This window comes from Episyrphus balteatus, chromosome 1, assembly GCF_945859705.1.
Source record: "Episyrphus balteatus chromosome 1, idEpiBalt1.1, whole genome shotgun sequence".
Taxonomy (NCBI): Eukaryota; Metazoa; Arthropoda; class Insecta; order Diptera; family Syrphidae; genus Episyrphus; species Episyrphus balteatus.
In genome coordinates this window covers 156,642,696-156,667,404 of record NC_079134.1, presented here as the reverse complement: position 1 = coordinate 156,667,404, position 24,709 = coordinate 156,642,696, and the positions used below count along the sequence as shown (strand labels likewise).

The 24,709-nt window shown below is 29.7% G+C and overlaps 1 protein-coding gene across 10 annotated transcripts in view; it reads right to left on the bottom strand.

The window, feature by feature from the left end:
* Positions 1–24,709, bottom strand: part of LOC129921530 (potassium voltage-gated channel subfamily KQT member 4) — a 331,029-nt gene that overhangs the window by 82,833 nt on the left and 223,487 nt on the right. For all 10 annotated transcript variants that reach the window (XM_056003398.1, XM_056003400.1, XM_056003392.1 and 7 more), the window contains one exon: positions 17,446–17,634. In XM_056003398.1, coding sequence (XP_055859373.1) covers positions 17,446–17,634 — 189 coding nt within the window. The remainder of the gene's footprint in view (positions 1–17,445; positions 17,635–24,709) is intronic.

Below are 24,709 nucleotides of genomic sequence, written 5' to 3'. Positions count from 1 at the left end.
ATCCAGCAGTTCAATAATATGTAGGTTATGCAATGTTAGGACGTGTTGCGCTATTTTTAAAACACCAATGTTTAAAAAAAAACTACGAAGAAAGTGACAATTTGCATCCAAAATTGGGACGAATGTTCTCATAGAGAACAAAAGCCATAGTTTATTGTGCTCCTGTCTTTTCTTCTAACTTCTAAACCCTTGTTCGATCGAATAATTACAATTCCTTGCATATATTTAGCCCTTGTTGTTCATTCAATGCCGCTATCCTTCATAAATCAAAATTAAGAAACTATTAATCAGCCGAAACTAACTTAATTGTTCTTCTAAAAAAAACAAAATACATTTCCGACAAAAAAAAACTTAGGTACATGAAGTTAAATAATTTTTGAAAAATAGTCTCAAAAACTTTGAAATAAATATAAAGAATATATCTTGCAACCTCAGGGTAAAAACATAAACTTCAAATCTATAGTCTCCCAATCCTCTCGCTGAACAAGATTTTCATTATTATTCAAACATCCAAAAACAAACAAAACATCTCAACCCAGAGAGAAAATAGATAGATACCTGTGCAATATGCCTCAAGCAATCTTCCATTAAACCAAAAAAAAAGGTACAAAAAAAACTTTCACAAGAGAAGAAGTACACAACAATTCATTAAATTATTTATCCAATAAATACCAAGTAAATCAACTCTCAAGCACCCCATTTGTTTCTTATATAATTATCCCTAGAGTCCTTTATATTGGCTTTGGCATTGTAGGTGGCATGGTTCCTTGCTCTGGCTTCACTCTATTGTCGATGCTGACTTCAAAATTTTCTTCTTTCACGTCTAAGGACCGAATAAAGTAAATTGAAAACTTTTTAATAGCCAACTCCTCAACCAACATTACCTCTAAGCAATTTAGTGGTTATTTTTTTTTCTTTGGTTTAAAAAAAGTAAACCAAAAAATTCCAACACACAAGAGTGCCCCCATGATGGTTAAAAAAAAATCAAAAATGCCATAGAAATAACCAAAACTTGCAACCACTTACAGAACCCAAAAAACTCTTAGAACTTGAAACGAAAAAAAAAGAAAAAAAATGAAAGAAAAACGAACAAAATCTTAGGCAAATAATAGAAGAAAGGAAGAAAAGTTTTCTTTAGACGAACTTTTTTCTTCGGTTGCCATCAAAAGCCACAGAGCAGACTATAATTTATGTGATTACCGGAAGTCGAAACGGATAAGTTTTCTCACAAGAAACTGTTTATATTCCTTATGCATAGCTAAGGTTTATTTTAAGGAGGATGTCGATGTCGTCGTTCTCCTAATTCTCAGAAAATTGGCGCATTATTTGTCATTTGTAGGGCGCTTGAAACAATTGATTGCTAATTTTAAGTGTTTCCATTGTTAAAAATAAGCCCCAGACAAACCAGTTATCGTATAGTAGAAGCTTGTTAAAATTATTATCACAACGAGGGGGCCTCAGTAAGAGGAATGACTTTAGTCTCCATGAGTCCTTTATTGACTCCAACTCTGTTTTTCCAATTAATAGTGATTTATGTTCAAAGGCTGGGAAATTAATTTTCTCGCTACATTATTTTCTGTTCAGCTATACTAGTCTTCTTCGTCATGCAGTGCGGTGCGGCGAGTGACGATATGGCGACCAATATACCAACAACGCGACGACGACGACGCACGGTGTGTAATTTTGACCCAACATCACGGCTTATTGTTTGAATGGTAATCATCGATGTCCTTATAATGTGTCCTGGGTTATTGTTGTCATTGTCCATGGCTATAGGAGTTGTATAAACGTAACTTACAAGCTCACTCTCGGGACAACAATGCCGACGACAATGTCGAGAACATCGCTAGTTGGCACTCGAGAGATTTATGACCAATACTAAATTTATAGTTCGGGTAAGGACTTTAAGGAAGTAAAGTTGGAATTTGAGATGATTAATTTTTTTCAAACACGATTGTGGGAGGGGAAACAGAGAAGGGGTAAGGGGTTTAAGGAATGAAAATAAATCTGCCGAAACAAGCCTCAAACTTATTTCAAATAAAATCAAAGTTTGCTTCTTTCTCCTATAAGATTTCTATAATTAGCTCCTATAATGGTTCTATAAATATTCTTAGAAACTACTTATTGAAACCTAAAATTCCAGAAAAGCACTTCATTTTTAATTCATGGCTTTTAAAGATCCAACTTATTTAAAATATTTCTAAAACTGAGATTGTCAAGGTTAAAATTTAGAAAGCTGTGCTCAAGCATCTGTCAAAAATTCCTTTTAGTCAATAAATTTGATCAATAGGTCAATTTTGAATATAAAATTTAGTTCATCAACTTTACCTTCTGGACTATTTTGGAAAGACGAACTAAACGCAATATCCTTTATGCAAATTTACCAACGAACATATCTTGTTCAATTATCGTGAATTTCATCGACCAACTTAGTGGAATAAATTTTCCAGGGCAGAAATTTTCTGAAAATTAACAATGGTGGCTGTGAAGATTAAACTGGGGAATTATTATAAAAACATAGGTATATTATGGTACATTTAGTGGTTTAAAAATGTTTGAGTGATTTATTGCCTTACAAATTATATGCTAATGAAAGTTGAAGTGAAAATTAATAAGGATATTCTTTTAAATAATTTCATATTCATTTAAAATCATTGAAATTTGTGTTATTGTGAAATTGAACAACTTTTGGATGACCCTATTTGGATATCACAGAGAATGAAGAAGTTGCGAAATACCTAAACGCAAGTTACTGCTAGCAAGACCCACTCTCGCACTATCGCAGTGCGGCAAAAATTTCAATTCAAAATTTAAAATAAACTATTAGAGATACAAAAATCTTCTATAGCTTATTTGAAAGATTATAATCTAAAGTTGAATACATTTGAAGGATTTTAAAAAATTATATCTTTTAATAGGGTAAATAGGGGTAAATCAAAACTGCAAAAAATTTTCTATTTTCTAAACGCAACAATGTATAGAGTTGAATTTTTTTTAATCGATTGATAAATTTATTACAAGACTGACAATGAATTTGCAAAAAATTCTAAAAATTTCAAATCCCAGCTTTAAATGGTTTTCTAAAACTAAAACATGAGGTAGACTTTTGAAAAAGTAGTGATTATGGGTAGGGGAAATTTTTTTTGACAATTTGAAAAAAGTCATTCAAAAGATAATAAAAAAAAGTTAGGGGTCTAATACGGATTTTTTTTTAAGTCTCTGCGTTTCGAAATATGAATTTTTGAAAAACACCTAATTATTTTGAGGTATTTTTGGGTGATTTTTTATTTTTTTAATTTTTTTTAGCTTTTAGATTGTGCGCATATACATATGTGCAAAAAATTGGTATTTTAAAATGATTTTTGACCGAATAACGGGGAAAACTAGTTTTTTGTCCCAAGTTTTTTGACCATTATTGACCGTTTTTAATTTTTATCTTTTTTTCTTCAACAGATAAATGAATGAAATTAATAGTCAAAATAAAAAATAAATATGACTTAATCTGTGTAAAATTTTAATCAATTTTGTTGTCACAATTTTGAGATAACGGTAAAAAAAAGTTCTATTTTTCAACAGATTATATATATTGAGTTTTGATCTATAGAAAATACAAACTTGATTTAACTTTATTCAGCATTCTGATAATATTACCTTTCATTTTATATATCACACTGTACATTCACAACAAGCTAAACAATGTTAAATTAAAAAACTTGCAAAATACCTCGAAACACCTGTGGAGATCTGTTGATCATGAACAGCCACCAGTGCGGGAAGTACCGTATTCTGAGTTTGAAATGTAGACATGGTTGGCTTTAAAAAATTCCAATTTTTTTTCTAGGCATCACAGAAATAAGATTGAAACATCATTTGAAAGGTGAAATTATAAGCTTTCACATGATATAAAATTTTGTATAGGTTGTCATTGAAAAAAACTGATTCAATAGCGTGAGAAAATAAAATTATATGCTTTTTTTGATGAAAATTGATCGAGTTCAAAAAATTCTAGCTCTTTTTGTAGATGTCTAATAGACATGATCGATATACATATTATGAGCTGAAGCAATAAACTTTCACGTGGTATAAAATTTTTTAAAGGTTAGTATATCGAAAAAATGGATTTTTGGGTAATGGAAGTGATTTTTTCACTTTTTTCATAAGAAATGATTATTTTTAATAAACAGAACTCACTCAAAATCACTTATATTTAAATTTATATATAAATAACACTGGTCAACAAAATTTAACTTTTTTTTTGCCAAGAACCAAAATATACTTTTCTAGTAGATTTTAGGGTGCTGAATCCGAATCTGAAGTCAGAAAAATTTTATTGGCCTTCGATTTTGAAATATTACCGTTAGAAAATGCCAAAAAACGTAATTTTGGCTGTTTTCAAGGTTCTGTTTTTATGTGGGGTAATTCATTATAAATAAATTTGTAACGGTTATTATAAGAACAGATATTCTTCTTTCAAAAACTTTTTAAATTTTCCCGATATCTCTTTTATTGCTCGAGATATCTTAAGTTATCATTTAATAAGTCAAAGAGAAACTAAACTTAATCTAAAGTTTAAGTCACTGGTCACAGAATTTTTGCCACAAGAACCAAAATATACTTTTCTGAAGGTTTTCGAGTTGCTGAACTCGAATCCAGAATCAGAAAAATTCTATTAGCCTTCGTTCTTAAAATATTACCGTTATAAAATGCAAAAAAGGGTTTTTTTTATAACGGTTATATTTCAAGAACGGAGGCTAATAGAATTTTTCTGATTGTGGATTCGAGTTCAGCAACCCAAAAACCTTCAGAAAAGTATATTTTGATTCTTGTGGCAAAAAAAGTGTAATTTGGTTGGCCAGTGTTGTTTCTGATCCAAAGACCGCTACTTAAATTTTAAATATCTCGGGAAATAAAAAAGATATCGGAAAGATTTAAACATTTTTTGAAAGAATAAAACTAACTCTTATAGGCACCGTTACAAATTTATTCACTATTAATTACTCCACATAAAAACATAACCTCGAAAACAGCCAAAATTACGTTTTTTGACATTTTCTAACGGTAATATTTCAAAAACGAAGGCCAATCAAATTTTTCTGACTTTAGTTCCGGATTCAGCACCCTAAAAACTACTAGAAAAGTATATTTTGGTTCTTGTGGCAAAAACCTTGTTGACCAGTGTAATTAAACGTCAAACCAAATTTTCAAATCGAAAACGATATTAGTTTCCGGATTGAGTTATAAATAAATTTTAAATAAAAATAGATACATAGGTAAGCTTCCGAAATTTAAATACTTTTTGACTTACATTTATATTTTTTGAAAAAAAAAAAAAAAATTGTGCATAGAATATAATTAATAGATAACTATGTATTTACTATTTAACGCTACTACTATTATCATATTTGCGAATTCCAAAAAAAAAAATTTAATAAACAAAAATATTTTCAGACACGATTCTGCTTTTTATAGCTTCGTTCGTTTAAAATTATTATTTCCATTGGGCAGTTATGTGGAAAAATATATCCAAAAATATTCTGAAAATAACTTGTTTTCGTTTTAAGGTTATGATTTTCCAGTTCTACCATATCAAATTCTCAGAAAATTACCTCACTTCTTCTCCTATGTGAAAAAAAAAAACAATTAAACCTGTGCCTGAATTTTTTTTGTTCATGAAGCTTGACTTTTCATCATTCCAACAATTTATCGAACCTTTGAATAGAGGCAAAATTTACCTCGCAGACCGTCATCATATATTGCACTTTCTATAGTCTCATTCATCGGTCGGTTTGTTTTAATCTTCACAATATCGATTGAAAACAAAACGAAACAAAAAATTATACCCTCTTTTTTTTATGCCAGTCAGTCAATCCTCACAAGACTATAAACCTCTGTGATTTGCATCGTATTTTTTTTTTTTGCATTTTTTTTCTCTTCACATTAGCTTATTGTATAAAGGTAACTGCAGTCACTTTTGATTGCAATCTATATCCCTCTCCTATCCCCCTCCCCTTTGTAGTCTCATTCTCAATAACACATAAACTCATCGAATGCCCATCAAACTGGAAAAGTGATAAAAATTGTTTTTTAAAAACCCTGATGAAGCATCGTTGAAACTCTTTCAATGCTCTCTCTCTCAAACTCGTGCATTGGAACGATTCCAATAAAAATTAAACTTGCTCCTTTGGGCAATATAAATCGATTCAACTCAATAAACGAGACATGGCTCATAAAAAAAAATCGAACACAAACTACTACAAATTCCATCGAAGAAATAGAGGACAAAACAAACTTAACCAAAAAAAAAAAAAGGAAACAAAATCAGACAGATAAAGGACGACATTTTGTACACACACTGACAGTTTGCCAATAAAAAAAACAACAAAATCCTTTAAATAGGCTCTTTGGTCAGTCACAAGCAAATTGCGCTGACATTCAATGTATTTTTCTATCTCCCAACACAACTCCTTCCTATGCCACCAGATCAAAGAGTTTAAGAAGTTAAAAAACAAAAATGTTTATAAAAAAAAATTACATTTAAATTGACATTCTATGATGTAAAAAAAACCTCTAGCAATGTATTGCAAATATTTTTGGTCAAACGGTTGTTGTTCTGCCTGCCAGGACAACTCAGAATGTCAATAGCAGTCGAGCAGAGAACTATTGTCACTTGGCGGCTTGGCCAACAGCCCAAATCCCATATATTCAGTATTCATTTCAGTTGAATGGTTATTTTTGAGGTATTTGACCATGAGGCAGTGTGCGACAGGGATGGATTTTATTTTTTGGTTATAAAGCTCGAGTTTACCCAACAAAATTCATAATAAATGTTGAGGCATCATTTAAATGACATTTTTCTTCACAATTAAATTGAAACTGCACTGTTTTTGAGGTCACTTAAGATTAAAATAAAAAAATATCCTGTGTCAAATTAAAAAATCATTTTTCTTGAAAAAAAAAAAAATCTAAAAATATAACTTTTTTTTCTTCCGTCACCTTTAAATCCATTTTTTTATATCACAACCTATAATAAACGTTATATTATATGAAAGGTTATTATTTAAGCTTTAATATGATGGTAAAATCATATTTGTACGACATCTAGAAAAAAAAAGAACAATGGTGACTGGTCTAGTCATCGGAGAATGATTTTCAAAGGTGTTCTGAGGTATTTTTCTATTTAAGATTGTGTAACTTGAAGAGCAGGTACAGTTATGTGTGTTATACCAAATGAAAGACAATATTATCAGCATGCGTATTTAAGTTAAACTATATGGAATTCTTTAGTTGGCAGTGAAAGGATCTAGAAGACAGTTTTTAAATTTGATCTGAAAGAATCAAACTGGGTTTAAATTTGTTCAGATAGAATCTTGGTGAATTTCTAAAACTGTTCAATACTTTTGGTGGCTCACCATTCGGAACAGCAGAAAAATCATTATTTGAGAATGAACAAAAGTATACAACTGTACGTTTTAGTACAGGGAAATTTATAAAACTTGTTTCAAAATACGTATGAACATTTTAACAAAAGAACCTCAAAGTTTTTCGCGAACGCGTTGAAAATATCGAAAATTTGATGTTTGATCGTGAGTAAAATTTGCCGAATATCCATCTGAGTTTTTCATTGAGTTAACAAGATTCCAATATGACTTATGATAATTTTCTTTTTCAATCCTATAATTAATTTGTGTAAGGATTTTTTGAACGTAAGAGACGTGATGAATTGTAGTATACAGGTAAAATAGTACATTAAATCAACAAATTAAAAACAAAAATTGTTACACTCATGAAACTTGACAAAAAGTTTGCTTTTGGGATAACAATCAAGGATAAAAAAGTCTATATAAAAAGTTGGGTGGAAGGGTGTTTTTTCGCGGGAGGGGGTGAATGTCAAAAATATAGTGAACAAAATTTTTTGTGGAATATCATCATATGACACATGTTTTTAAAGTATTTTTTGATGCTGAATCTAATGACATAAAAATAAAGTCAATACGATTGCTCTAAGAAAAGTTATTGCTGATTAAAAACAAGAGTGCTTGTTTTTTTACCTCAACAGGTAAAATATAACCGAAACTCATGTTAAAAACATTCTACACTGATGAAATTCGTAATAAAGTTCATAAAAATATTTTTGGTGAAAGGGTGTTTTTTTGATGGGTTGAGTTATGTGTGATAAAGGTATCATAACAGCTGACTTAAATTTTATTAATTTTTAAAACTTGGTGAAAAAGTTTTGTTTGTAATAAGAATTAAGAATCTATAAAGTGTAAAAAATTATTTTGAGTGAAAGGGTGTTTTTTTTAAAGAAATGATGTAATTCGGAAATCTGACCACAAAAAAGTGGGAAAAAATTGTTACACCAATGAAAATTAGTAAAAATGTTTCATTTATAACAGAAATCATTAGATTCAGCATCAAAAAATACTTTGAAAACATGTGTCGTATGATGATATTCCACAAAAAAATTTGTTCACTATATGTTTGACCTTCACCCCCTCCCTCTTTTCCGCGAAAAAAACATCCTTCTACCCAACTTTTTGTATAGACTTTTTTTACCCTTGATTTTTATCCCAAAAGCAAACTTTTTGCTAAGTTTCATGAGTGTAACATTTTTCTTCTTTAAATGCTTATTTTACGTGTACTATTGGTGATAAGCTTAAGTAAAGTTTCCATGCCTTATTTTGTTTATTTCTTTTTGGCTTAGGTCTGTTGTACCAAATTTTGTAATTTAATACAATATAATTTTTTCTGAGATATTAACACACTATATTTATGCAACTTTGAATCTCAATTTTATTTTATAAATGGTCAGTGTTTTCAACAAAGATGAAGTGCCTTTGAAGATTAATCAGGTATAAAAAATTTTATACACATTTTTTTTTTTTATGAAAAAAAGGTTACGTATACACCATAGTGACTATTAAGAAATCGTTTAATACAATTGTACCGCTGTCCAAAACCAAAATAAATAATTTTTGGTCCAAAATTGACTCACGCTGATTAATATGAAGTGAAAGGTAAATATTTTTGATGGATCTGAAATTTTATAACAATATTTTTGTTTTCCGAAAAAAATCCCACAAATGTTTGTTTTTAGTAATCGCCCTTTAAACAATGCGCCTTAAACTCAAATCCCGAAAAATACAAAACACAACCACTCTATTGTTAAATGGTGTTTTCTTATATTGCAAGTCCGGAAATTATATCCATTTGAATAACAACATCCGCATCCGATAGCATTTTGTAAATCAACCGATGCGATGCATCCAAAGAGAGTGTGTTTAGGTATTTCCAATTCAAAAAGTCCGAGAGAGTCGGTCATGGACAATTTACAAACGAAAACGGGTATTATTTTTATACCCGCTAGAAATACCTACATATACAGTGGTGGCAAAATAATTAGAAACATCCTCCTATGTTTACAAAATGTTACTTTTTTATTACTATAAATACAAAATATTTAACAAATTTTTAGCAAACACAAGTGATGATATAATCCTTGTAACATTTGAAGAAAAAAAATTTAGAATTTATCCAACAAAAGAAAAATATTGCAAAAAATCTAAAATGTAGTCCAGTTTTGTGTGGAAATATAATTAGAAACACTGAGGAAAAACTACTAAGAAATATCCTATTTTTGATTTTTAGCATTTACATTTGCCAAACTTGGTCAATTAATTAAACGTACAATTAATAAAAAGGACTATCGCCAATTAATTTCTATTAGTTGGTTAATGTGGTTGCAGTCCTCGAAAAATGCCACATGTTCCAAAAAAATAATAAAACGTCCTTAACAATATTCCTGACACACCAACCTGTTATATTTTAGAAAAAGAAGTTGCAATAAAAAGGAGATCCTTAGTAAAACATCAAGCTCTTCAAATACCTCTGTTAAAAAATATTTCTAATATTTTTTATTCATATTATGAACATACAAACATTTTGAAAAGAAAGAGCGTGTTTCTAATTATTTTTCCACCACTGTAGGTACTTTGTACTATAAGCATTTCCGGAAGTAAAACGTTTCCATTGCTAGCGCAAAAAAGGATTTCATTCGATACAAAATCAAAATGGATTCAGAGAATTCACAATATTCAGGACAGGATTCACCATCCACTACCACCACGTTGGTATGTGTTGTATAGAAAATGATATACAATTTTATGCTTTTCAAATGCACTCTCGCCATTTTCATGTTCATGTTCGCTTACTCCTCACTCTCATATATCGTTCTAGTTTGTTTTTTTGTTAGATACCAACTCGTCGATCGTCCTTGTTGTCCTTTTTGGTTTTTGGTATCGATGTCCACTTCAGTTGGTTTTTGTGGCAAATGTGTTTTTCCAGAGAATATAAAATACAACTAGTTTTTCAAAGCACGTGATAGGGATAGGATATTGTGTTGTGGATGTGTGTAAAAAGGATGAGTAAAAACTAGAGGATATGACGTGCTTGTTTGATTCAATAATAATTTCCCAATAACCAATCTAATCTCAGAAAATCGGAGGAAGGGAGAGAAAACGTATTTAACTTAAATATTTTTGTTTTTTTGTTGAATGTTTTCTGGGGGGAGGATGTTTTAGGAAAAAGAGATGAAATGCATAATATTTTGATAAATGCAATTACATTTTCATGTGGAAATATTTTGAATTTTTGATTGAATTGTTTACCAAAAAAATAATTATTTTGGTTTTCGATTTGGTAAATTATAATTCATTGAATTTTATTATCTTTAATCTCGGTGGCTTAATCCGATTATTAGAATTTTTGTTTGCATTTTCAATATCTGTTAACTGTGCAGTATAGAGTTTAGGATTTTTGGATTATGTGGATAGTTTTTGTTTTTTAATGCATGATAATTTGATTTTGAAAATTAGCATTTGAACCTTGAGAAGAATAAATTAAATCAGAGTCAAATATTTTCAACTGTGGTTTTTTCCCAACTAAATAATTTGTTTGGGTTTTATTCATAAATAGAGCTTAAAAAGAATTTTTACGGCAAGGGGTTAATTTTGTTTTTTTTTTCATTGGATTCGGAGAAAATTTTTTAAAAATGTATTTTTTTTGGAACCTTTTTTTTCGAAAATCTAAAACAATATTTAATATTTTGGTTTTCAGTTGTTAATAGAGCTTAAAGAGACCTTTTTACTGATGTCTTACTCGATGGATTCGTAAATTAAAAAAAAAAAAAATGGATTTTTTTTCGAAAAGGGGTTAACCATGTTTTTTTTTTCGAAAATCTAAAAAAATGGATTTGTAATATTTTGGTTTTCAGTTGTTAATAGAGCTTAAAGAGACCTTTTTACTGATGTCTTACTCGATGGATTCATAGGAAATTTTCCAAAATTTCGTTATTTTTTCGTTTTTTTTTTTGAAAATCCAAAAAAATGGATTTGTAATATTTTGGTTCTCACTTTCTCTCTTATCAATAAAGCTCAGAGAGATCTTTTTATTGATGTCTCACTCGATGGATTTGAAGATTTTTTAAAAAATTTGTATTATTTTGGTTTTCAGTCATTAAAAGAGCTTAAAGATCTTGATGTCTCACACGATGGATTCGAAGATTTTTTAAAAATGCATTTTTTCGGAAAGGAGTTATAACCTTGTTTTTTTTTGAAAATAAAAAATAAATGGATTTGTATTATTTTGGTTTTCAATCATTAAAAGAGCTTAAAGATCCCCTTTTAATGATGTCTTATTCGATTAATTGGGAAGAAATTTTTTAAAAATGCATTTTTTCGGAAAGGGGTTAACCATGTTTTTTCGAAAATAAAAAAAAAAAAAATGGATTATTTGTATTATTTTGGTTTTCAGTCAGTAATAGAGCTTAAAGAGACCCTTTTAATGATTTCTCACTCGATGGATTCGGAAGATTTTTTTTAAAATGCTTTTTTTCGGAAAGGGGTTAACCTTGTTTTTTTCGAAAATAAAAAAAAATGGATTATTTGTTTTTTTTTTGGTTTTTAGTCAGTAATAGAGCTTAAAGAGACCCTTTTAATGATGTCTCACTCAATGGATTCGCAGGAAATTTTTTAAAAATGCATTTTTTTAGTCAATGTTTTTTTTCCGAAAATTGAAAAAAAATTTATTTGTATTTTTTTGTTTTTTAGTTTTATTAATAGAGGTAAGAAAGACCTTTGGATTGATGTCTCATTCGATAGATTCGGAAGAAATTTTTTAAAAATGCATTTTTGTCGGAAAGAGCTTAACCTTGATTTTTTCGAAAATCCAAAAAAATAGTTTTTTAATTGTTTGGTTTTCATTTATTAATAGAGCTTAAGAGACTATTTTATTGGTGGTGTCTCACTCTATGGATTCGGATTAAATTAAAAAAAAATGCATTTTTTTTTTCGAAAATCTCAATATATGGATTTGTAATTTTTTGGTTTTCAGTTATTAATAGAGCATAAAGAGACGTTTTTATTGATGCCTCACTCGATGAATTTGGAGAAAATTATTAAGAAATTCATTTTTTTCGGAAAGGGGTTAACCTTGTTTTGTATTTTTTAGGTTTTCAATTATATTAATAGAGCTAAGAAATACCCTTTCATTTATGTCTCATTCGATGGATTCTGAGGAAGTTTTGAAAAATTCTTCGTTTTTCTTGTTTTTTTTCAAAAATAAAAAAAAAATGGATCTGAATTTTTTTGTTTTTTTTTTTTTTTTTTTTGGAAAAAAATAAAGCCTAAATGCATTGTCTGTTCACTTTGAGCTCATATCCTTAAACCAAAACATATTTCAAGGCCTCGACCAGAAGATAACTGCTTCCAAAACCCTAAACTGGCCAGGATACTACAACCCACAACAATTTTGTTTGTATTTCAATTAGGTAAGTAAAGCACGTGGCCACATATTTGTACATAATCTACGAAAAGCAATTTAGAAATTCTTCTTCTTTTTTAAGTCCCAGAAGACATAATTTTACTAATGAAGGGTCCTCAGCTATAGCTCATACCAATAACACAAAACTTGAAATTAACCACGAAATTGTTCAGTTTAGGTATTCGCTGTGTGTGATGGTAGCTTTTTCTGCTTAAAAAAACTGGCCCCACTGGTATACCTACTTACTCTATTTTGCAATGAAACTAATTCGGCCAAACATTAAAACAAAATGTCCTTAATTACTGTCCAGTTCAATTTATATGTTAACTGTGACCAGACAACAAAATAATCCTGTGGGGACATTACAATGTCCTCAGCAATTTTACCCGCACAACAAACAAACCTAAATAAGGATATGCAACGTAATGAAAATGAAATGTCCACAAAATGTCCTTTCCATTATATTCTATAGTAGTTTAACCGTTTCCTAGTAAGGCCGCCATTTTTTTTTTTTTTTTGTAGATATGTAAAATAAGGTATAACTGAAAGAGATTGCAATGGTGGAGGGACCCACAGTTGAGGTCTTCATTTAATTGTTTCGTTGTTCAGGTTGATGGAAAGAATATATAGAATATGTTTTCAAAACGAGCATGTACCTACACAATACAGTTAGTTACCCTAAGGGAATATAGTTAGGTACATATTTTTTTTGTTTTAATAAAATTTTACTTTCATGAGTTGGTGGTGCGTACGAGTAGAGAGAGTAGGTAGATATCGTGCAACAAGACGACATTATTAAAATTCATAACACAAGAATACCTAATAATATTGAGGACTATATGTATATTTTGTTCGTCCTGTCGAATCAATTAAAAGTCGGTTCCATACGCTCAATAGAAATTATACCCTCTATGGAATGCTCCACAGAGACCAGAGCTATAACACAACCACACTATATTCGACGATAGTGAACCTACGTGTGCGTTTTCTATTTTGGTTTTAGTTTTTTTTTTTTTATATATATTTTTTACTTTAGCTTTAGCCATTTTAACGGGATTCTGGCATAATTAACATTCATTTAAAAGGATGGAATGCCATTATCCCCCAAACGGAATAGGATTAGCGATTCCAATTAAGTTCCAGTAGTGCGCTGGCATTTAGTGGAATTATTTTTTAACGGCGGCGCGGCGGCTCTAGGGGATCTGGTTTGTTTATGTTGGTAATTTTTGTTAAGTAAAATGGATATTGCATTTAAATGTAACGAAAAGAGGTAATAAAAAAAATATAGAATTTAAGTCGCAAAGAATGACAGGATTTGATTGGTAAAAAATAATGGGAAAATAGAATTATAAAAAAAAAAAATATAATTACATTAAAAAGGGAATAATGAAATTAGGAGAATGTCCTCCAATTTCCATGGAAAAGTAATGACCAATGTTGTATTGAGTTGAGAATTTAAATTGGTCTCGAGGGTTACAGACAAATTTGTTTAATTGAAGGTCCTATGAACTTGAATTATTGATAGTTTGCGAGAGTATCTTTAAGTGGACCTGAGCTTCTGCTATTTTCAAATAGGGGGACCTCGAATTAAGTTGAAAAAACCTTGGCCCTGAATCTTTGATGATATTCCATTTAGTTAAACAAAAAACTTAAAAAGTGAGCCCCCTAATAGAACTAGGGATAGATCAAATATTTGCAGATGATGAGCTGAAGTAGGTTTTGTAAGGAAATTTCTTGACGGTTGGACGGTTGCTTCAGAAAAAAAATTTAATATAGAGGAGGAAATCCAATAAATACTTGATGAAATATCGTTTGATCGCCTCCTTTCGCCTTCGAATGAGGTAAAAGGTTAATTAAGACTAATGCAAATCCAATAAATTTCTCCTAAACTGCTGAACCGATCGACTTGATTGAATTTTTGAATTTTTACACAATATTCTTAGATACTTTTGTCAGGTAATGAACAAAGGAGTACGGTTTTTGACAATGATTCGATTTTTTAAGCCACTTTAAAGTGAAAATTTTCGTGAAAAAAAAGGTTTTTTTCTTTGGGAAGCCATTTTGTCAAAAATCAAAATTTTGACTATTCATTACCTGCATTCGTCTTTTCTGGAAATTAATCTTTTGGTTTTTTTTTAGTTTTAGGTGATTTGGATCAGAGATATCTTTCTCACCGCCAGGCACCTTTTTTTGGAGGTCGTCCAGGAGATCTACTACAAAAATAATGGAACCCAATATTTTTTTTTAAATACACAGCGAATTTTTTTAATACATTAAATATGCTATCTTTACATGCATTCTTTAAGTTGATATAATTAAATGCCTCTTCACAAAAAATCTACAAAAAAAAACAACCTACAACTAGATATAACCCCTTAAGAGACTTAATAACGCTCTCCAAAACAGTGGTTCAGTAAATTTTACTTGTTCCTTTGATGTAAAAAAAAAAACAAAGTTCGTTGAAAGGTGGTAATTTTTGGACACTGTATTAAGGTGTTTTAAAAATTAATTTATTTGATCAAAATAACGGTTCCTGTCATATCTATATCTGTCATATTTAGCTTTCTCAAAAACGGGTCCTACGATTTTGATTTAAAAATTCAAGTAATAGTTTTAAAACAAGCTTTAACAATTTCTTTTAATGAATTTTTTTTTTCAAAAATCGTTATTAACGGTACCTTTTTTTGAGTATCTCCCAAAAAACTTGTTTATTGTTAACGGCAGGCCTTAATACCTACATTCAAAATTTTGAAATTTTAGTTACTTTTTTTTTAACGGATCTAATGCATCTTAATAGTATAAAAGAACACATAGAATTAAACGGATCGCATCTTAATTTAAGCGGATTTCTGTATGTTTTTTTTGCTAAGATGACTTTCACCTTAAATTAAGGTGACAAGTCACATTAATTTCTTGAATGCGCAAATTAAAAAAAAAGCTGGCAGCCACCGGGGATCGAACCTATAACTGTTAGGTTACTAGGCCAGTGCCTTACCTCTGTGCTATCTCACTGTTGGAAATGAGTATGATAAACTGCAAAGTGTGCATACAATATTAAAATTTTTATTTTTGGTCGGTTTTTTTAGATGAACATTCACATTAAAACAATTGAAGTTCACATTAAATTTAACTGAGTTTAAGTGGAATCACCTTATTTTAAGCGGATTATTTTAAGGTGCTGAAATTTAATGTGGGCATCATCTTATTTTAAGGTAACACTTTTTTCTCCGTGTACTTTTTTTTTTTAACTGGATTGCATTTCAATTTTTTTTTTTCATTTGAAGAACGAGTTTTTTTTCATAAAATCGAATCTATAATTGTAATATCTTTATATAAAAAGTCTTAAAAAATATAGCAACTTGAGTTCTAAGAGCAAGTTTGTGCGACCCAGTCGTGCATTTTATTTCATTTTTGTAGTGTTTTTCTACAGTAGCTGCTTAAGTTTTCTAAACTATCTGGAAGTAAAAGTTTCAACCAGAAAAATGCTGAATTTTGTAATAATCTTATTTATCAAAAAACAAAACCGACTTCCATGGATCAAAACTGGGTTTTATGGTTTTTTTAATAGTTCCTATGGCTATAACTGAACGAAATTGAAATGGGATCACATTGCAGCCACCAGCTTTCCAATACAAAAAAAGAATTATCAAAATTGGTTCACTCAGTCCAAAGTTATGAGGTAACAAACATGAAAAAAATACAGGCGAATTGAATACCTCCTCCTTTTTAGAAGTCGGTAAAAATCAGAAATTTTTTTTATCAACATGTATTTTTGAGGATATATGTACTAAGTGAGTAGTCCTTTTTCTTGAATTTTAAATAAGTTGTTTTTTCATTTAAATATTTCAGTTACACAAAATTAATTATTTAAGTTTTAAAATGTCAAAAAGTGTCCTTTTAATTTTTTTTAATACATTTTTCTATGTTTAAAAAGACATAAGTAATGAAAACAAACTCAACCCCACCTTCGACCTAATCTAATTAAGAAGTCTAAAATATTTTCTATTTTCCACTTAATCTTCTCCCACTAATACCCAAAGAAAATAAGAGTGACTGCTGACAACAAAATCCTATTAATAATATTTTTCTATTCTCTTTTCTCTGATGTCGTTAATTTCATAGACAAAAACGAAAAGAAAATTTTAAATCGTTTTTTATTTAACCTCGAAAAGATAAATCTTCCTATCAACTATATACGAACCTATACCAAAGAGAAAAACAGAACCAGTGACAGGCTAATATTAATTATTCACCCATCTAAAAGAACTTTCATTAAAAAATCAAGCTAAAGTTCAAATGGCATAGTCTTGTATAGTTTTTGCTTTTTAAACTTATACTAACTATAAAACTAAACGAAGTAGAAAGATGCAATAATTTAAAAATCAATTTGTATCTCTTCTTTTAGTTTCTGTTTTTTTTTGTATTCTGATTCTAGCAAAGCCTGGTGGTGAAATTAATTAATGAATCCTCTCTTCCTTCCAACAAAGAAAAAAGGATATCGCCGTCATTGTTATGCATTGAAAAAGTTTAGACAAAAATTAAATTTGTCTTGTTTAGCTTATTTTTAATGAACAAAGAACTTTTAGTAAATTTAAATAGAACAAATATTTATTTTATAATACTTACACCATAACGTGATATAAAATGGCAGGTACTCCTCGGGGGCGTTCTAAAAAGTTATAGATGCGGCTTTGTAGCCTTCTATAACGGGCATCACGTCGTGAGCCACGATTATAGTTCAATGGTTTCCCCAGTAGTGACATTCGTGGTCGTGCAAGCCTATCGGCTCGATCTCTATCACCAAGCTTGCACGCACTGTAATGATACAAAAAATAAATAAAATTTAAATACCGAAATTAGGTTTTATAATAATTATTGTTATTTAGTAAATAGTAGCAAATATTTAAGTTTAAATTTAAGATAAAAACAAAATCAATAGGCAAAAAGGACACGAAAGTCTTTCGTTTCCCTTTTGAATAATTCAAATTGTAGTCATAAAAGAGGCTATGTAAAGTTGGGACCCCAAAATATGATTTTTGTGGATAAAGACCTTATTGAATAACTTAAAATTATTTAAGCTAGTTTTGCTTTTTTTAAATCCTTGAATAATTCAAATAGTAGTGATTCTTTGGAGACTTGTAAAAGTGTTTATGTGAAATTAGGACCCGTAAATGTGAATTTTGTGTCAAAAAAGTCTTATTTAACAACTTTCAATTATTTAAGCCAGTTTCGCTTTTTCTAAATCTTTAAATAATATAAATTTTAGTGATTCTTTGGAAACTTTTAATAGATTTTATGAGAAATTAGGACCCTCAAATGTAAGTTTCGTGACATAAAAGCCTTATTTAAAAACTTCCAATTACTTAAGTCAGTTAGACTTTTTTTTAAATCCTTAAATAATTCAAATTGTAGTTATTCTTTGGAGACTTGTAAAAGTTTTATGCATAATTAGGACCCCTAAATGTGAATTTTATATCAAAAAGGCCTTATTTAACAAATTCCAATTATATAAGGCTAATTCACTTTTTTGACATCCTTACAAAAGATTTATGTAAGATTTTATGAGAAACTAGGACCCCAAGGTGTGAATTTTGTGGCATAAAAGCCTAATTTAACAACTTGCAATTATTTAATCCAGTTTCGCATTTATGAAATCCTTAAATAATTCAAATTGTAGTGATTCTTTGGAGACTTGTGAAAGAGTTTATGCGAAATTAGGACCCCCAAATGTGAATTTTATGTTAAAAAATCCTTATTAAACAACTTCCAATTATTTGAGGCAGTTTCGATTTTTTGAAATAATTAAAAAACTCAAATTGTAGTGATTCTTTGGAGACTTGTAAAAGAGTTTATGCTAAATTAGGACCAATAAATCTGAATTTCGTGACATAAAAGCCTTATTTACCAACTCCCAATTATTAAAGCCAGTTTCACTTTTTTGACATCCTTAAAAAATTCAAATTGTAGTGAATCCTTGGAGACTTGTTAAAGAGTTTATGCGAAATTAGGACCCCTTAATGTGAATTTTGTGTCAAAGAAGCCTTATTTAACAACTTCCAATTATTTAAAGCCAGTTTCGCTTTTTTGACATCCTTAAAAAAATTCAAAATGTAGTGATTCTTTGCAGACTTGTAAAAGAGTTTATGCGAAATTAGGACCCCTAAATCTGAATTTCGTGACATAAAAGCCTTATTTACCAACTCCCAATTATTAAAGCCAGTTTCGCTTTTTTGAAATTCTTAAACAATTCAAATTGTAGTTATTCTTTGGAGACTTGTAAAAGTTTTTATGCATAATTAGGACCCCTAAATGTGAATTATGTCAAAAAAGCCTTAATTAAAAACTTCCAATTAGTTAAGAAAGTTTCGCTTTTTTGAAATCCTTAAATAATTTTAATTGTAGTGATTCTTTGGAAACTTTTAAAAGTGTTTATGCAAGATTAGGACCCCTAAATGTGAATTTTGTGGCTTAAAAGGCTAATTTAAAAACTTCCAATTACTTAAGCCAGTTTCACTTTTTGAAATCCTTAAATAATTGAAATTGTAGTGATTCTTTGGAGACTTGTTAAAGAGTTTATGCGAAATTAAGACCCCTAAATGTGAATTTTGTGGCTTAAAAGCCTTATTTAACAACTTCCAATTATTTAAGCCAGTTTATTTCGTTCATATCTCCTTTAAATTTGTTAAAATGTCTAAACAAATACTCAAACAAATAAACAAAAATGGTTTAAAAGAGATCTAAAAATAGAGCCCATGTCACCAGTTTTTAACCATTATCCTTCTTTATTTTGTTTGTACAGACTTCCTGTTGAACACTCGCACACGCACAATAGTCTCCATATCCTTCTAACAAAAATGGAAAAGACGAGTCGAGTAGAGGTATTGACATTGTACAATATGTTGCACTTTCACACTCACGCAAGATTGCCTTTCCGTACAGAGAATAGATACCAGGACCCTATATACGAGAAGCTCAATTTCGTCTCATAAATAATCCAAGTATTTGCTTTAGAAGGATTCTGGAATAGAATCCTTTTCTATGTGCACATATACGACTCCATGGTGTCATGTGAAGAAAAAATAACCGTTAGAAGCAGCATCCTATACAGTTTGAACGCGTTGTATGGGTGTCGTCCAACCATCTGCCACCACCTCGACCAAGCACAAGAATAGAAACTAGATTTAACCTGTTGATTCTGTTAAAGTGATAAATGAGCAAAGTGCAAATATAAATTTCCTCCCCAACCCACTTTCAACCAAACACCATTTGTGCGGATTCTCAAATCCGAGGAATCTGAAAACCGTTTGCCAAGCATCAGTTGTTGCTGCTGTTGCTGCTGCTGTGTGCTGGTGTTATGTTTAGCCGGATTTGAAATCGGAACTTGAAACAGCGTGCATTGGAACGGAAAATAGCTTTTGTATAGTTAAAAAGGACACACACTCGGCAGGAAAATGAGATTTAAGTGGAAAAAAAGGAAAAAAAAGAAAAGAAAGAAGATGGTAGTTCTCTAATGCAACAGAGTGCAGTATACTTTTAGGAGTTGCATCACAATCGTGGTTGCCAACTGAGGCATATTCCTTAAGGCAAAATAGATGGTATAGACTTAAAAGTGCGTTGTAGGATTTTTAGTATGCAGACAGGCAACATTGGTTCGTGAGGACTTATAGCTTCCCTCTAAAGGACAAGAACCTTGTAACACACCTACAGGGGCTTATAAATAAATTCCTAGCATTTCGAAACAACCACCACCTGTGGATATATGGATTCAGGATATTTATGCCTAACGCACACACTCTGACATACAAAAATAGATTTAGTACGTTTCAAACTAAGTGTATCTACGTGGTCTAATGTATATATGCGAGTGTGTGAATATACGTGAATGTTATTGCCTTGGGTATGTTTTATATTTCTGAGTGAATTGCAAATTCCTTGAGCAGAATAGAGAGACTCACAGCTGTAACATGTATTAGTTACACATAGCAAATGGGTATCCTTTTAGTTTCCTGATGATACGCCTCTTCTGTGACATACAACACACACACAAACACACATTTTTGTGTACATCCCAGCAAAAAAAAGTAAGAATTGAAATGTAATTTGTATTCAAACAGATAGACAGAAATACCATATATTTTGAAATTTTCCTTCTTCTTTGTATAGACGTTTTGGTATAAATTTTACTGTCTAATGCCAATACTCTAAGAAGTATTGGTATCTTAAGGTTTTATAGAAGTATAGAAATTTGTTGCACTCTTTGGGGAAATTTATCTCAAGTCTTGCGAATATAAATTCCTTCAATTTGTTTTGCCAAGCGAAGAATTTAACACACACGTCCAAATATTTTTTGTATCAGTCAAATTGATCAATCAAGCAGTAAAATAATGTATTGCAGTTGTCTGGCGGGGAAAAAAGTTACTGGTTATTCATCAATGTTCGTCTTGGCTTTTTCTTAACTGTTTTGTTTTGCTTGGAAGAAATAGTGTGGTTCAATGGAAGCATTTTCTGGCATTTAATTCATCTGCAATATTGCACTGATAAGACAAAATTTAGAAATATTTTGGCAGTACTATTTATGGTAAAGATCAAAGAAAAAAAAAACTATCAAGCTTAAACAGATTAAAAAAAATTGATATTAAGACTTTTACTGCTTCCTTGATATTCCGCCATAGGAAGACCTTACCTCATCGTTATACCAGTTGAGAGTTATATTTTCTTAAAAATACCGTCTAAAGAAACAATTTGCACATGAATTGCCTAGCGACACCCTGTCAAGACATAAGGTTTGATATTTAAAATTTTAGAAGGCTAAACAGAGGTGAACTTAGAAAAAAAAAAAAAAAATGGTAGTGCACAGCTAAGATTGGGCCTGTTGGTCCACTGTGATTCGATTTAGATTTAGAAAAAGGTCAAAAAGCTATTTTCATTACAAAAAGTGATAGAAACAAGTTTAATATTGAAATCGATAGATACTGTTAATATATGAAAGTCATACATACTAAGAAAAAGTGTAAAAAATCTGCAATTCAAGATATCGACTTTTAAATGTCAAAACCGTGAAATTTAATGTTTGAAAAATAATTCCACAAAAATCAGCATGAAAGGAATTAGAAGTACCTAATATTTATATGTTATTAGAGTGCAAAAATAACAAATTTAACTTAGTAAGAAAAATTTCAGGTTAATAGGTATAGGTTTCAATACTGTTTAACAAAAAAAAAACAAAATTTAAAAATATTTTTCTGGTGACCTAAAACGTTTTGTAAGACAGACATAAAACTGCATACTTTGTTTTTCAGTATACGTCAATCTGGGGTCGAATTACGGCATACGTTCGTTCGATAACATTTGGTCGCTATGTGATGTTTAAATCTTTTTCTACTGACTAAATAGAGACAGCAATACTCAAAACGTTAACGTATGATCGTAATTGTGTACCGTGCTAGATTTAGGGTCTAAAATCGGGTTTTTAGACCTTCAAAACATTGCAAATATTCTAGCTACACCAGTTTCCAATCGATTTTCATAGAAAATAGGTCATTTGACTGGAACTAAATATTGTTTTAAAAAGTTGTCAAAATTAACATTTTCTAGTTCAAAATTGAAGTATTAACCGTTGATATATAGTGGAAAATATTTCGAAAAACACTATATAGTTAAAAATTATTATTATTATTATTAAATTATAACCATATATTTTATACTGGGTGTCCCGGAAGATAAGTGCATAGCGATGATTTAAGAAAACGCCAATTTTTTTTTTTTCTAATGATAATAATTTTTGACTTTCTTGGATAAATATGGGATAAACATAGTGTTTTATTAATTTATTCTTATGAAAAAAAAAAAAAAAAAAATAATGAACAAAAAAGTCCATAAAAAGATTGCCAGAAAACTGATACATTTTATCATACCTGGGAAAAACATGCACCAGGTAAAATCTGAAAATAATGTGTTTTTTACTTTAGTCATAAAAGGGTAAGAATTATAAATTTGTTTTTCTAGATTAAGATAATTTTTACTTAATACAAAAAATCGTACACCGAAAAAAAAATTTTATAACAACAGCTATCAAATTAACATTTTTGAGTGACAAAAGTCGTCCAACAATTAAAATATCAATTTTGATATTTTATCATATATTTTTGACATTTATTAATTTTATGATGAAAATTTCACTTTGACAATTAAAATATCATTTTGATATTTTTTTAAGTTTAATGTCGTTTTCGATTGGACGTCCAGAAGCGTCCGGAAGCGTTCAGAAGCCTTCTGAAACCATTTTATTGGCATGAAAATGACAGCTAGAACGATTCTGAGAAGAGAAATTCTCTTTTCGATTTCAAATCAGAATCCACTCAAGAAGTACTAATACATGAATTTTCAAATGCGAAAAAAAAAACTCAATCAGTGTGTTTTTTTTTTAATTCAAGAATTAATTGTTTTCTGAAATTGAAATTAATAAAAAAATAGAAATATGTGCATAAAAGCGATGGAACTATTTATTATGATTATCTTCTTTGGCGTCGTCCTCATTATTATAATTTTTCAACTTTAATACCATGTCATTCGTTAGCCAGAAAAAAAAAATTAATTCAAATTTTTGACATTTAGAATTTTCAAAAACGCAAAAAAAACAGAACTGAGTGGAAGTGATTCAAACCGTTTTATTGGATTTCAGAACGAGTTAATCCTCGAGTGAAACCAATCGAAAAAGACATAAGTGGATAGTGAAAATTTGACTTTGACAATTAAAATATCAACGTTGACTAGATTTTACGTTTTAGTTTATTATAATGAAACCTATTTCTTTCTTTGTCTTTTTTATTATTTTTATTATTTTAAGTATTTTTTTTCTTTTTTCAAAACATTACTGCAGGTGAATATTCTTTACAAAATAGTGGTGATATTATTTTTTATATTACAGGTGATATAATTGGTTTGTTATTTTCTCCCAAACTATGTGAAGTAAAATCGTATTGCCGATCAAATTTTCTCAGTAAATAATCATATATTTTACTTCGAAAAAACACAAAGCACCATTTAATTAGTATACATTAAAAATTTTTTATTTAATATTTTTCAACAATTTGGAATGAGAAATTGATATGAAAAAATGATAAAAAAATATCAAAACAAAATTTCCAAAATGTGACATTAAAATATCATCCTGTTAATAAAAATATTGTTTTAACATTTTAAATATCATAAAACACATTTTATAGAGCATTTTTGGCTGATATTTAAAAAATGTTAATTTGATATTTAAAAAATGTTAAATTTATATTGTTTTTTTTTTTCGGTGTAGTTAGAGGCAGTTGGCTATAGAGTGCGAGTTGACTGGCGAGGCAAACACAGTTAAGACATTGTCCACTTTAAACCTTCAGCATATCATCAAATGTTAACAGACTTAGAACTGCAAAAACAAACTAAAAACTTTGATATAAATTGTGGGGAGATTTGTACATCAGATTTCACAGCTGACCGCAGATAGCAGGCGACCCTACTAACCAATATTGGACATGGGATTTGAGTGCCAACTTTGTATCCTAAGTTCGTAATAATGTAGAGTGCTATTTTCTTCCAAAGATTGGTACCATCCTAACTGCACAATTCAATTTGTACTGAATTTCCTTCAGTTTCTAAGAAATATTTCTGGAACAATAGAATGTAAATTATATGTTTACAGAAAAAATCAAGGGCAAAATAATAAGGTGTTGTGTATAATTTTGTCATGATGATTCAAAAATATATAGGAGGGCTTTAACATCAGATCAAGTTCAGTAGGCAGAAAAGTACTAACTTTCTTACCAATTATTTTCTTCATACACAATTTATTACAAGGTGATTTCTACATATAATTTCATTCCCAAAAAAAAAGGAAAGAAAT